The sequence below is a fragment of the Halichoerus grypus genome, chromosome 10 (genome assembly GCF_964656455.1).
Source record: "Halichoerus grypus chromosome 10, mHalGry1.hap1.1, whole genome shotgun sequence".
In the NCBI taxonomy this organism is placed as follows: Eukaryota; Metazoa; Chordata; class Mammalia; order Carnivora; family Phocidae; genus Halichoerus; species Halichoerus grypus.
In genome coordinates, this window is record NC_135721.1 from 63,222,374 (window position 1) to 63,237,430 (window position 15,057).

At 36.9% G+C, this 15,057-nt stretch overlaps 1 protein-coding gene across 13 annotated transcripts in view; it reads right to left on the bottom strand.

Moving 5' to 3' along the window:
• Positions 1–282: 282 nt before the first annotated feature.
• CCDC85A (coiled-coil domain containing 85A) overlaps positions 283–15,057 on the bottom strand; it is a 198,180-nt gene continuing 183,405 nt past the window's right edge. For 3 of the 13 annotated variants that reach the window (XM_036087849.2, XM_036087847.2, XM_078056538.1), the window contains one exon: positions 283–2,040. In XM_036087849.2, coding sequence (XP_035943742.1) covers positions 1,991–2,040 — 50 coding nt within the window. In that variant the 3' untranslated portion in view covers positions 283–1,990. Of the gene's footprint in view, positions 2,041–3,308; positions 3,649–5,992; positions 6,092–9,561; positions 9,682–12,633; positions 12,769–15,057 lie in introns of those variants that run through there. The other 10 variants (XR_013441809.1, XM_036087844.2, XM_036087846.2 and 7 more) reach the window with 10 other exon arrangements.

Consider the following 15,057-nt stretch of genomic DNA (forward strand, 5'->3'; position numbering starts at 1 on the left):
TTTAATGATAATTTTAATGTATATGAATTATAGCAAGTGAAAGATTTTATAACTGATTTTTAAATATTCTTAAATACGATTCTAAATTTTTAACTACATTATAACAGAACGGCGTGAATTGAGTAACGTGAATATTAAATCCCTCATTAGCATATTTTGAAAGAGTCCTTTGTTTTATATTTAAGATAATGAATCATCTGTATTACCATCATTAATACCACCATACAGAAACATTGTGCTACTTAGTGACTATTAGAAATCTACGCAATGTAGGAAAAACACTGAGATTAAATAATTTATTACCATTGCTAAGATGAACACATATACTTGATACTCAATTTTATGCAGAACTTTAAAAAAATAGTTTTAATACAGTATCAAAATTTACACAAGTATTTTGTCAAAAGACCACTGTTCCTTGTATTAGCTTCTGCAGTGTCTACTGCAGGCACAAAAACTTGTTTTAAATGTCTTCAGAGCATAGGAATACAACAATTTAAGGATGAAAGCTTTTCTACAAGAGAAGGTGTAAATATAGCAAGCAATTTTTTTTTTTTACAGAGTAATATAACATTTCCAAAAGAAAGATAAGCTTAACTGGTAAGCCAATTACAATAATTAGAGATAATGCTATAGTAAATTCATAAATATTTTCTGAAAACAGGGCCGTTTTTTCATCACAGTAACATTTTAAAAAGTATAACGAAAGTCCTTCACGTTCCTTCACCAATGACAACACACTGTAATGAGTCCATTTAAAAACATCTGCTATGAACCCAATCTGAGTAATTTAGAAATCTAAAAACTGGGAATTGTTGCATTCCTACTTTTATAATTTTAAACTACAATAAAAACTTAGCATTCTGGCACATTCATACAAGAAACTATCATTGCATTTAAAAAAACACAAAATACCTATCATAGCATTTCCAATACACACAGTCTATATATATATATACCAAAAATAAACTAAGCAAAGCTAGCACACCTCTTTTTCAAACCTCAAGCAATCTGAAGAGCTTTTAGCCTCAATAATGAAGGACATGCGTCAGTTTCATAAAACGTTAGCTGCTGTAGGCAAAGCTTTTTTCATAAATGCAGTGCAATATTTTAAAGTTTACATAAAGTTTATTAAATATAACAGCAGATCTAGAAACTAAATTGTAGAAATTGACATCTCACAGCTGGAAACACTTAGAAAAATTATGTTTGCTTGTTCTTTAATTGGAATTAATATTAACATCAATGGATACACTGAATGAATATGGAAGTTGGTATGTCCCCGAGATGTGTCTTCATGAATATAGCAAGATTAAAAGAAAAGCTATATTTATCTTGATCACTTGAAATAAATGGTACTCTCTGATAAGCACTCTACAAAGTCTTGCTACCCTTCTAGCTGGTAAAGAGAATTTATGTGGTATTTTTAGCACCTCAACAGTCAAAACAAAATCCCAGAAACCTAAGCTTATCTTACATCCAAATTCACTATGCATCAGGAATTCATAATTTGTTGACTAAAATATAAGAAGTAGGTGCCCAACTCCCAAACTTGGAAAGCTGGAAGACACCTCTTCCTCAACACAGCATGCTAGAAAAGTCCCACCATTCTGTGCAATGAGTCAACTCCTTCAAACCCATTGAGGCCCTACTGGATTCTTCTAATCATGCAGGTTTCCCAGTGACAAGCTTAGATCTGAGGAGTCAAAAACATTTTAGTTCTAATGAAAATAGTGGTACCCAAATGGTGATTTTCAAAGCTGTTTGAGATGAGCTGTTGTGGACATGGAAATGAGACACGTGAAATACAGCGTCAGTAATACTAAGGTTTTAGAGGGAAAATATGTGCAATATACAATCAATCACTCCAGGTTATTCAGTGAGTCCAAGTTTTTTTTCTTCTTTTCTCTCTCTCTGGCAGTGGTGATCTCTTGTTTGAAAAAGTGCCTTTCACATTGGTCCTTTGTACTGGTTTCCAGACAAATGTTGCCTAATTCCAGGACAGGAGCCTGCAGCATCTCCAAGTTTCCTCCACACAACCTTAAGAAAAGTAAAATACATAAATAAATAAAAATAAGCATCTTAATTGCCCCATCCACAAAGAGATTTGTGGTTTTTAAAGGGGGATCCATGAAGGGGCAAAGAGGAATGTGAAGACGAGACGAAATACCTCCATGAATGAGCTCAAACACAGTGAAATGTGATGGAAGTTTCTAACTCATAAGAGCTGCTCAGTGGAGGGAACTACTAGGCTTTGTCAGCAATTAGGGTCAAAATTCAAGAAAGATGTGCCAACTTACTCTAGTTCATGAGTGGTCTTCAACTCAAGCTGTACACTGTGCACTTGAAGCTTACACAGTAACTCCCACTCTCTGACTGACTGCACTCGTAGAGGGGAGGCATGGTCACCTTTTTTTTTTTTAAAAGCTAATATAATTCTGTATAGCCAGAATTAAGAACACATGAGCAAAATCATCCTGGTTTCTATATCCTACATCTTGAACCAGGGATACCACAATGTTTAATCCACTAAGGAAAAGGAAGGAGTTTTTGTTCTTGAGCTATTTAAGCCCTGAACTACTAGGCTTAGGGCCACTAGTCAATTCCCTGCCTTTCCCTATAGAGTGGGGGGCCCTCAGTCATAAATCTTAGCTACCAAATAGTATAAAATCTCAGATTATCGAAGCAGGGAAAATATTAAGAATACATTCAAGAATCAATAAGATACAATATGTCAAAAATTGGGTCATTTTAGAGGGACAATAGCAAAAGATGAGATTAAGAATATAAAGTAAAACCATGGAATTCACCAATGATATACCAATATGCTAATGCTAATTGGAAAATGCACCCTCCTTCCCCCGATTAACAGTCATTACCCTCCTTAGGGTGATTCACTATAAAGATTATTTTCAGATTGATTCTTTCCCTAAAAATTTACATAGCTCTAACATGAACACACCAGTGGGTTCATTATTGATACTTTTTTTTTTGCATTTATTTTAAATAGGGTAACCCAATACTATTCATTGTTATACATAAGAATATAAGGTGCTGTCTACATTCCTAAGCCAATGAAGCCATTCGTCTTCTTGACACAACTATGTGGCAGAAATGACCTGTCCTATTTGAAGAAGAGTGTACTCATGGTCTTTAAATAGTAGGAAAGGAATGATCTAGCAATGGAGGGCTCAAGCTGCCCACCAGGGAGTTAGGGAAATTCTCATTTCTTAATAAGCAGTGAAAAGGTACAAACACTGAATCAGGGAGCCCAGGGATGCTACAGACTTACCCTTTCTCGCCCTTACATGGTATGTACAAATACAGCTGACCAGAATGCTTTGAATGTCTCAATCTATCCTCTGCTGCTAAGCCAAAGACCTCCAGGAGCACTGACACAAAGCATTAGATGGTTACAACTCCAAACTGCAAGCGCTCTCCGAGTATTCCATTGTAGGATACCATGGGCCTTAACCCTGAAATTACTATGTGGTGAAAGAGTCCAAGAAGGCAGAACTCTGAAATGAGCCAGTGATACTAAGGTAGACACAGAGTAGTGACTTGTTAACTAAAAGAATAGGTGGGTGTCTGAGTCCACCAGTCAAATATTTCAGCTGTTCTCAGGGAATTTATAAGAGCCAAACAGACCTAAAAAAAAAATACCATTATTACAAAAAGAAATATACTGCACTTTAAGAAACTGTAAATCTATTTTTGTGGCACAATTTGGGAAGAGAATAAAAGCACCTCTTACTAATCAACATGATGTTAACAGTCATTTCCTTGTGACTCCTTGTATAGGTGTTAACTGATCTCCAGGAGGAACACCAGAAACAAAGGCAAAATTTACTATCCTAGGTTCTGAGTCTTCGAATTGATCTCACATTATAAGAAAACTCCATTTCTGTGACATTATTATAAAAGCACATAGTTCCTCTACTAGGTTTAATAACCTTAGCTTGTTTCTAAGAAATTATCTGTGAAAATTTCTCACAATCTGTTTTTCCCTTTTTTCTCCAGTATGCACTATGTGTGTTCGATGTTCAAATAATTTGTAATGGTGACAAAAATATTTTAAATCAACATTTTTTTGTCTTAGCTTTTAACAAGTTTCCAAATGTAAGAGTACTAATCATCAGATTGGTGTTGGCTTGCATTTTTCCATCAAATTTTGGGAATCAAAGACAAAAGTAGACAAGGACCCCTAAAAAACTGCTAAAGGCAAACAAGGAGGGCAAGCTTTTGGCTTCCTGAAAATACCTTCTACAGGGAAAAACGCCACTGCCACTGCATATGGTCTTTTGAAGCATTTTTGGAAATACAGGCCTACAAAAAGATCAACACGAACTAATCGAGACCCAGTCCATTAATACTTTCTTCTGTGACTAAGAAATGAATTTTCTAATGTCCAGAAGTCTTATATCTAAAACAAAAAGGCAAGAAAACAACCAATCCTGACTTGTATTTTTACAGAACTTCACACATTTCTGGAAGATGCATTGCTTTTCATTCTTGGGGAAAGAAAATGGAAGTCCCCAGATTTACCCCATTTGGAAAAGTGGTGATTGCTAGTATTCTGAGGACATCTGGGTATAGTCCTGACTTACTGTTCATTAGAGAACAATTCGAGCAAGCAACTTTATTTTGGGATTTTAGCTTCTTCAAACATAAAATGCAAATGTGGGGATCATATCCAGAGCTTCCTCTCCAACCTGCTCAGGGGCTGTGGTGAAACTCCACCATCTGAATTATGAAGGATCCTGTTGTACTATTTGGAGAACCACCTGCGGAATGATCGCTGTGCTCCCTTCTAGTTCTAGAATTCCTAACGTCTGAACTTTATTTCTCATTCCGTAGTCAACAGATGAGAAGCAACAGGCATTTTTTTTAAAGGTGTGTGGCTTAACTTTTTTAATTGATCTGAAGGAAATATTCAAATTGAAAACCCTAAGGACAGGCTGAAAAGCTACAGAAGGTGTGAAGAGTGGTGCATTAGGGGAAATTATGACTTCTCAAACCAATGACCTTTTGAAAACGGATGAAAACATATGCAGGAAAGAAAAATAACTTGGAAAGAATTTCAAAAGAAAAACAGCTACAACACAAAGAAGCAGGAGACTAAAACTGTGGCCCCAGCACATATAAAATGCCCGGGGGACTTAAAACATTTACTGGATTCCAAGAACACCTCAGGGAAGTAGATACATGAGAATATCTGGCCCTAATAGCTTAAAAGCATTTCTAAGCAATTTTGATAGCCTAATGGACAAAGAATATGAGGATAAAAGTACAATATAGAGCCAATTAAAATCAGTGCTTAATATAATCTGATTGATTTTTGCTTTTAAAAAATGTATTCCCCTACAATATTCTTTTTAGCTTTCTAACAAACTTCAATTATATTCTTGATTAAATGATATACCTATGCAAATTACTCAAAATTTAGCCAGGGATTAATAATAAAATCCAAATCACATTATTGATATGCATCAAAACAGCATGTCAATTTTTTTTAACCGTGTTCTGCTCTGATTTCTGTGTATCTATTCTTATTCACCACTGAAAGATACTACTTTGCAGGACATGAAGTGCCCATATCACATGATTTTTTTTTTCCAAGTATGGTTATAAATAAGTCTGAAGAAGGCTGTGTTTTATCACAGGTTTTTAAACACTGATTTTTAGGTACTGCTTAAAAGTATGAGACAGAAACCTATTTCTCAAAACTAGCACCACAATATTTTAGACAATAAATTTTTAAAAATGCTCATCATTCTGGAATCCAGAATTGGCTGATTATCGCTTACCTGAATATTTTATGACTGTTAATAAAACTGCAATAAAATATACTAAAGATAAAAAGGGGAATTGGTTTTATTTTCATATAAAAACATAAAGGCATTTGGCCAGCATTTTAAAAAGTAGGTATTCATAAAGTAAGCTACGATGGGGCTTTCAACACAGAATACACAATAAAGCACATTAAACTTACATTGCACATTTCTCTGACTATAGCTTTTTCTGTCTCACTAAGGTCATTTTCATACTCTTTACCCTGTTGACGATCTATAGTTTCCTGAACATCCAAGACCTGGATTTGTTGAAAAAGAAAAGCAAATTTCACATGGAAAAATACTTGTTAGTTATGAATTAAACCATCAAGGAGCTCCACTTTGTAAAACCTTTGGTTTTCTCCGTGTCTGCATATCAGAGTGGATTAATATATGGCAAAATTTTTAAAATAGTTGATTGTTCTGAAATCTAAAAGGGATCAATTCTACTTGACTTTCAAATGACCACGAGAAGCAATCTTATCACTAATAGTCAATTGAATGTATCTAATCGTAGACATTAATGAATTTAGTTAAGTGGGTCATTAAGATAACGTGACTATGTCAACCATTTGGAGAAATTCTCGCTCCACTGTAAAGGTAAGCAATATAATTAATGATCTGCCAAATAATCCAAATGATATGTAGACATGGCCTATAGAAAAGAGGACTAAAAGATACTGACAGGTGAAACCGGTCAGAACCCAGGAATATGTACATAAGAACTCGAGTGAACATGGACGCTACTGACATCACAGTTCTTGCCTGGACATGTTCCCAGGGCCTAGAAAAGGCCTATGCAAATGATAATATCAAAGAGAAAAACTGGCTCCTCACAGTGAAAATATTTGAGCAACACTTTATTTTTCATTAGAACAAAGAAAGTGTTGGGATGAGATGCTTTTAAGCAATTTTAGAGGCCTATGATTCCACTTCTCCACGTTATCTCTAAATGGATTCAAAACAATAATTCTTCAAATATGTCTATAAAGTTTTCATGCCATACTTTCTATAGGTCCAAAGGGGAGAAAACTTTGGTTTCGAGTGTTATTTTTCTCTATATCCGCTTATAAGCCAAAGCACAATAGAGCAAAAAGACCCAAGAAAACAAAACCCCAAAAATAACGCTTTTCATAAAAGCTCCTCCAAGAATCCCCACTGAACTGTGACATTGCTAAACTCCTTGGTTCTATTGTCATCCTGGTCAATGCTGATGGTCTCACCTAAAGGTGTCACCGGAGAACTGGCACCAATGAACAGCTGAGCCAAAATAAATGAAGCATGAAGTGAGACCTTCATGTCAAGTTCATAGATAGTCTACATGAATATTTACTGGAGTTCAATCCTGCAATAATCTAATTCACAAACTACTCCCTCATTAACTCAAAACGTCTAGCCTTTATTACTCTGTAGGTACTACTACTTTAAGGGAGGATATCACGGTAGGAAACAAGCCTCATCCTGCTACTCCGATTAGAGTCCGTTCACATTCTTTCTACACTCAGAGGAAATCCTGACTACGCTCAGTGAATATTCATAGAAAACTTAACTCCTGGAACAAGCTCATTTGCCTACAAATTCAATTTCTAATGCACCTCAGAGAAGTGTACTTCAAATCAGTTAATTTCTACTAAATGAAGTGAAGCTCCAATTAATAGCATGAATTTTAAAGCAAGATAAATGTGGTGTTATTACAAGTGGGCTAATTTCTCACACTGATTTACAACACTTTCCTCCCAAACCACAACCACAGAGTGTTTTTTTAAAGCCTAGAGATTTTTTTTGGGGGGGGGGGTTGGAATCTATCAGAAGATGAGAAACTGAGCCATCGTTCTAATTCTTTCACAACAGAGAAATTTTATGTTATAAATCACCTCTAGGATCTGTGGGCTTTTAAAAACAAAATGCGTGAGTGGCTACATTTCTTCCTTTATATTGTGATATCCCTAAGATGCATTTACCACAGGCACATATTTCTGTTTCATGACACAGTTAACTCATGGAAGCAAACATATTCTGTATTCCAGAGCCTCCCCTTATGCTTCAGTTGCTCAGTACTACCCATCTGCCGAGTGAGGACACTTAACATGTTCTGATTATAACATAGTATCTTTCTCTCTCGAGATAAAAATTTTATATGAAAATTAGAGAACAAATTCAGAGAAAATTGAAGAGCTCCCCCTTGCCCTTCCCTTCCTTTTAGGCCATAGGAACACAGGTGCAGTGAAAAATTGGGGAAAGATTGCAGTGCTATCCACTATGCTGATCTGATTCAAACTACACTTGCCATTTAACAAGGCAACAGGTGGAAACCGTTTTCAATCCGAAAAGCAGAGCAATGTGTTGCTGGAGTATGTGCAGACGCTAACACTACAGGATTGAAGCCACTCATTTTTTATTTCTAGGATGCTTTTCAGATAGCTAGCGTCTGGTTCATGCTCAAGTAACAGCACGTTTAGCATGCTGCTCATGCTAAACTGCGTCCAAATGCTACTGCAGAGAGCAAGATGGTGGTCAGTTGATAAATCAGCACCCCCCGGATACAGGGCAGCGCCCCTCATTCTGGTGTGTCTTCCCACGCAAATTCCTCTCGGTTGCTCACTTGGTGAGTTATTCCAACCAAGACAAGATTGCACTGGCCACCAGCATGGTTCTGCTACCTTCCCTCATCCGCAAGCAGTATATGCTTGGGAGGAGCAACTCATTTCATGGAAGTTACAGCAAAATATGACTGAGGGAGCTAAATCTCCTGCTAAAACCAAATCAAATGCGTATTTTGAATTTCTTATCTGCTTATTTGCTTTATGCATGCCAAAGGAAGTGTGGCCCACTCCAAAAGAGTGCATCTTCATGCCGCTGATAAATCATTCCAAAACCAAAAACATTTTAGTGAGGCTGTGAAACTCCTATGGCAAGTGTGGGACTAAAGCACGCTGCCTACTTTATGGCTCAGAAAGGTTTGATCAAGGCTATGTGTTAGGAATTACAGATCATTTGAAGGACGGTATTGATAAAATTTCAGTGAACCGTCCTAATTTTTAAGGTGATTTTTATTGCCTGCATCAGTTTCTTCTCTTAGATAATATTTATATTATTAATTTTATGTATAGTGCTTATTTATTGGAAAGCTCACTACTGGTAAAGAAAATAATAAATTTCAGCTAAATCTTTTTTGAAGTCCTTGGAGGATCTGAAGTAAAAGCCAAAAATAAAACTAGCTTTCTGAATAAGACCCTCTATTTTCTAATATTCTATGGAAGAGCATTAACTAGAGTTTGAAGACCTAATTTCTATTTAATGAGGGATAGAGGAGGTTTTTAGTTCAAGATTTTCTTTCAGTTGGTTGCACCGTGTACTTCAATTGCATGAAGAAAGAAAAATCGGGTATCCTTCCTTATTTTGGCCAACTCTTGACTCCCTCTTTTGAAGACATGCATGCTACGGACACTGCACATCAAATACCCAGAACGAGAGTTTACACATATGGATATACATGCACATCAGACTTCAACTTCGATGCAGATTGATATGAATCACATTACTCAAAACAAAATGATAAAACTAGAGATTTCAACCAGGACTACTCAAACTCGTTTCAAAAAAAAAAAAATTATACTTCAAAAATTATAGTATCTATGGTTAAAACAAGACTGTGAGGACTACCAGACTATAGCAAACAAGCCACAACACAACTGAAGATCTGGATAAACGGTTGGACACAGTTGGTTACCTTAAGAGAATGTACCACGGGTTCAGGCTGCTGAGAAGGTGTGGTATGTCCACTGAAGCTAGCTGGAGAGTTGGGTGGACTGTTACTCCCATCAGCCCCTGATGACAACCTAAAAGAACCCTTAGTAGAAAATCAACAACTTTGTTATTAAAACAAAAGTCGTTTATAACTGCATAGATGTCATTCAGTATTCAATTTCACTGCCAAATGAGAATCAGCCGCTTTGTTAAGTTTTTTTCTAGCCTGTCCTAAGATGCTCTCAACCTGTTAATTGGAATACACTTGCTGCTTGACCAGCAAGAACACTTAACCAAGAGCCATCTCTATGCATGTCCAGATGTCATTTCTGATTTGCCGAAGAGAACAATGCCCCCTCAGGAATGCCCATTAAGAACATTTCAAGAATGATTTTTAAAACTTAAAGATACTCAAGAGTAGGGAATTTGTGAGTTACTCAGCAGCTGAGTTAAACATGCTCACTCAGCAAGACAAATGCTGTATTCCATATGTCTCAGAAAATATGCACACATCACCTTCTTGCATTGGAGAAATGGTGTGTCTTATAAAACCCTTCTTGGAGGCAGAGAGATTTACCCAAACTCAGCATTTTCTTTAAGGAAGAATTATTTTTTGGTTTTTTAAAAAATAACTATGGCCACAAATTACATATTTGTACATTATTGACTTTGACTTCATTGCTGAAAAACCAGCACTTGGGCATGTTTAACTTGGCCTACGAGACTCATAGTCACCCATACAGGAACTGGGGAAAAGGAAAACTTCAGGTATGTACCCTCCTAGAAAAAGCAGCCAAATGGGAATTTTCCAAACCTGTTTTTATGGAGATCATGACACTCGAAGGGCCTGAGAGATTTTAATTTCTGTCCAACAAATCTACATATTTTCTTTATGCCTAACAGATTAATAATTGCTCCATTTACCTTGATCTTATGACTCTAATACCCTGAGAAGGAGCCACTGAAGATGGCTTCATAAATGGAAGACAACTGTGGTTAGGGACATTTATTTTCCAGCACCTACAGAAGAGCTTCTGTGTTGTGCATTTTGGGGATGGGAGGGAAAATCTGAGAGCAGCAACAGTTATAAGTATGGGTTTTATGCAGACCATACTATTTGTAGAGAAATTGACAATTCTCATTGATTTTTACAAAGATTATCATTTTTGCAATTTGGGGTATCTTCCCCCTTCCCTTGTCACTGTCCTTTCTTCCTACATCCTTGAAGGCTATTCTTGCCACCTCACAAGCCAACTGGAGCCATGTTCTTTTCCTTGCTCAAAGAATTATGAAATCAAATCAGGTCCTGCCCCGACCCTTACTAGCCACCAGGGAGAGGAAGCTGTAGAATAGGACATTTAGGGGACCTCTCCAGCTCTGCCCTCCACTGCTACTAATAATTATGTTAATAGCAGGTGATGACCAGGAAAGCCAATTATAATAGCCCCAACACCTTCTGGGGGAAAATGTCTGTTTTCCTGTATTTGTAATTCAGATCAAATCAGACATAATAGTGCCCAATACAAATAATAGAAGGGAACTTACTAGAAATTTAAAGGTGGTGAAGGGGCCTACCATTCCCACCCCACCCCCAACATCACCACCAGATTTTGGACATCCTCTTCCTCTGTAGAGATGAAATGTTTCCAAAATGAAGGAGTTCTAAAGGAAGCTCTTCTTCTCTGAATAGCTCTGGTCCCCTATTCTCTTTCCCTACCTGCTACCACCCTTAGGAATGGTTTTGAAAAGGCCTCTGAGGTGATGCGGAGTTCACTGCAAACTTCTCATTTAGGACCCACCAACGCAAAGCAGTCGGCCCTCTGACTGGTAATCTCACTGGGCAGGCCATAATTCTCAGCTATTCCTTCTTCTGCTGCCCAGCCCTTCTGTTTCAAATGTTCCCTTCCCAAACTGGCAAAATGGTAGGCATATCAATTCTAGCATGCTTTTGCTTGGGCATGGGGCCTTCGATCTTTCAGGGCATTTAGATTTAAAAGAATTTCTAAAATTAATGATAACTGGTTTCCCTAAACCAAATCCTTTGGGTAAGTTGGCATTGTTTAAACTTAAGGAGAGTCCTGTTCTTCCCTTAAACACTCTCTTATTTTTTTAATAATAACAATACCTAAAGTCGGAACTGCACAGTGGGGAAAACTCATTCAAGGATTAAAGTTCTACTTCAAGTCTTCTTGGTAAGCCAAGGACTAGGTCACTGGAAAGATCAAGGTTCATATTTCACGTGGTTATTGTAAAGTCGCAAAGGTAAGCAAATGCCTGGTAAAGTTGTACACCAATGTGTGCTCCGTTGTTTTCTAGATTATAACACAATCAAGCACTTCATTCTATCACATCCCATTTAATTACTCTAAAATAAAAGGCTATATATCTTTGTGACTGATATCTGGAGAATTATCTACCTACTCTCAGTTGACTAATACGTTTTCACGTAACTATTTTTAAAATATGCTGAGTGAAATGTTAGTGAAACAACTGATTTGAAACAGTCCCTTGCAATTTATTACAATAACATTAAGCCTGTTTGTTTAAATTGTAACTTGGCTGGCTCAGGAGACAGGGAATTTAAAAGGAAGAAAATCTTAATAAAATTGGAAATGTGACTCCCAGCTTCTGGGTTGCTTGTTTCCAAACGACTCGTGATGCAGAGTGCACACACCACCTCTTGGGTCAGCGAGCACTTTTATAGGGCAAGGAATAGTTTTCTGGGCTGGTCTACAGACAATTCATTTTCATGGCCACGGACCTTTTAAACTCCTTTTCATGAAAGGTGCAGGGTACCTTCAATGCATCTCCAGTGCGTGGGGTTATTCAACTTTCAACCCCAAGTTCAGGAAAAAAAAAATAACAACACTGACGCTGACCGATTAGGAGATGAACGACTCTACTCCCAGCTTCCCTCCCCAGATTCAGACACACACAGCAACTTTCTTTCATGTGTACAGATTTACTCTCTCCCACCCCAGTGTAACTTTTCCTCTAGCAACAGAAGCCATCTGTATGCACAAGCAAACGCAGCAGCTGACTCATCTTCACTCACCGGGAGAGTGGGCAGGCATCGTCCTATTCCTCGGCACCCTTGCCACCACTGCAAGACCCGCCGGGCTCTGGGACCCCAGCCTTTCTCCATATTTGAGCTGTTTCTAGTTGGAGGTTGCCTTCTATTCTGGGTGGCCTTATATTTGGAACAATATAGTACAATCACTCAGAAAAATACTCTTTCCCAAGTCTCAAGAAAGCAGAACAAGAAGCTTAATGAAATGAACCACAATGACCACAATGGTAAGCTGTAACATGCACCTCGAATTAGGGGAAAAATTAAAATAAAAACAAAGTCCTATTAGAGCTAATACTGATTTTTTTAAAAAAGGTTTTGACTAATTCTTAAGCTATCGAAAAGAGGTAGATGATAATGCCAAAATTCAAAAAAACAAAACAAAACAAAAAAACACTGAAGCTACTTAGACAACTTTGTTTTGTTAGTTTTACTTGTGAGAAACAGAGAATTAACCGTTAAGTCTTCCTAGTGTTTAAAACTGTGTAACTTCAGAACTTAACAGAAATTATTCAAAATGCAATTGGGAGCACTATGCTCTTTTTTTAAGAAACACAAGGTGGGTAGATATATTCAGTAATACTTAGAAAAACTGGCACTGTATCAAATTCTCAGCAACATTTGTGCACATTGAAGAGTATGTAACAAGCTAAGAGGTCATCGCTGCGTTAAAATAACTATTTTACATGGGATGTATACATCATTATCAAAATTTCTATTAATCAGTTAATCTCCAAATTTCTATACTGGTTAGAACTAAGATAGCAGATAAATAAAAATTTTCCCCTAATTTTCAGTTTTTTCTATGACTAAACAGCATAATTTTATTAAAATTATCAAAAGCAAAATGAACTCACTTGAACAATTTCCTCTCCCTGACACGTTCACTGAGACCCTTATCTAGGTGTGCTATGTCCTAAGGAATAAGCATTTTTTTAAATATAGAAAATTCAAATAGTCCCCAAATTCCAGTGTCTGAATGTATAATTTAGGACACTAAAAAATGACAACATAATTCTTCAGTTCCCACTGATCTCTTTTCCTAGAAGCATGTGCTGTGTTGTGAATAGCACTGGTCTAATTTTCACTCTTCTCCAATGTTTGGAGGTTGAACAATGAAAAAAGAGTAATGATGACCAGCAGTTGGTCTGGGCAAATCTCTCATCTGAATCTGTGGAACCAGCGGAACCAGTTACCTATTAAATAAGTCAGCCACACGTATTCCTCACATATAACAATTACATATTTGGACTATGATGATCATTTCATTGTAAGCAACACAGATTTGAACATGGCTCTTTCAGTGATCATCTCATGTGTGTCTAATTTCTTCCCATCAAAAGAATTCTATCCAATAATTTATAATATGGTTTATGGCTCAAAATCCACCTCTCCCCCCAGTTTGCATAGTTCTATTCTTGAGATGATCATTAAAAAGTACTGCCTTTTTGTTTTGTTTTGTTTTACAAATGAGTCCTATCTTCCAGATTTGGTTCCCTTCATTACTTAAACCTCTCTCAGATCTTATGTTTTCGGATTCAGTGACTGAGTAAGACATACAGGGATTCCTACTTTCGTTCTTCCTTAATGTGTAGTGAGATTGAACCTCAATGTCTCTCCATTGTAACAAGCTCATTATCATAACCATGAAATCTAAGGTAACATCTATAGCCATTTAGAGGCCTGCTGGAAGGAGCAGCCCTTTAGCTACAACCTTTCCCCACTTTTGTAAAGTAGATACAACATGAAATAATAGCTGTGCCTTTCAGCATCTTGTAAACGGTTCTTTTAAGACATTAAATATAGATTGCATAGTAGTATTAATCTGATAAGAGGGGGCAATATACATGGGCCAGATTTTTGTGGAAGAATAAACTACTTGGTGATATAACCATTTTAAAGGGAAAGATACTCTTAGAATCAGGATTATTGACTTTCTACTCATGTGGGCAACTTAAAAAAAAAAAAACTCCGGGTCATGGAAAAATGTGTTCTGGACTGGCCATCATTTTGACCTTCAAGTAAACTGAATGGTATTTATGGGCTAATGAAAGCTTAGCTCTCTGCTAGCTCTGTATAATTGTCAATGATGCTCTTTTCTGAAGGCTACTTCATAAAATGTAATAAGCCTCACTAACTCTGTAGGTAGAATTGTTTTTGGCAATTCAGAGCTTGAAGTGGCGGAACCCAGATTCTGGCCATCAACTGGGAGAACAACTCCAAACCTTAAAAAAGTCACTTTCTATTTTCTGAGGAGTTCTATTTTGCTTAGTTTTGTTTTCTTCAGTTTTCCAAAATTCCAAGTTTATAAAGAATGCCTGAATGACCCTTCTATTCCCCTAGAAATCAGCTCCTTTATATCCAGGTATGTAGAGTAACCCATAAATTAATTGAGGTATCAGGAGGACC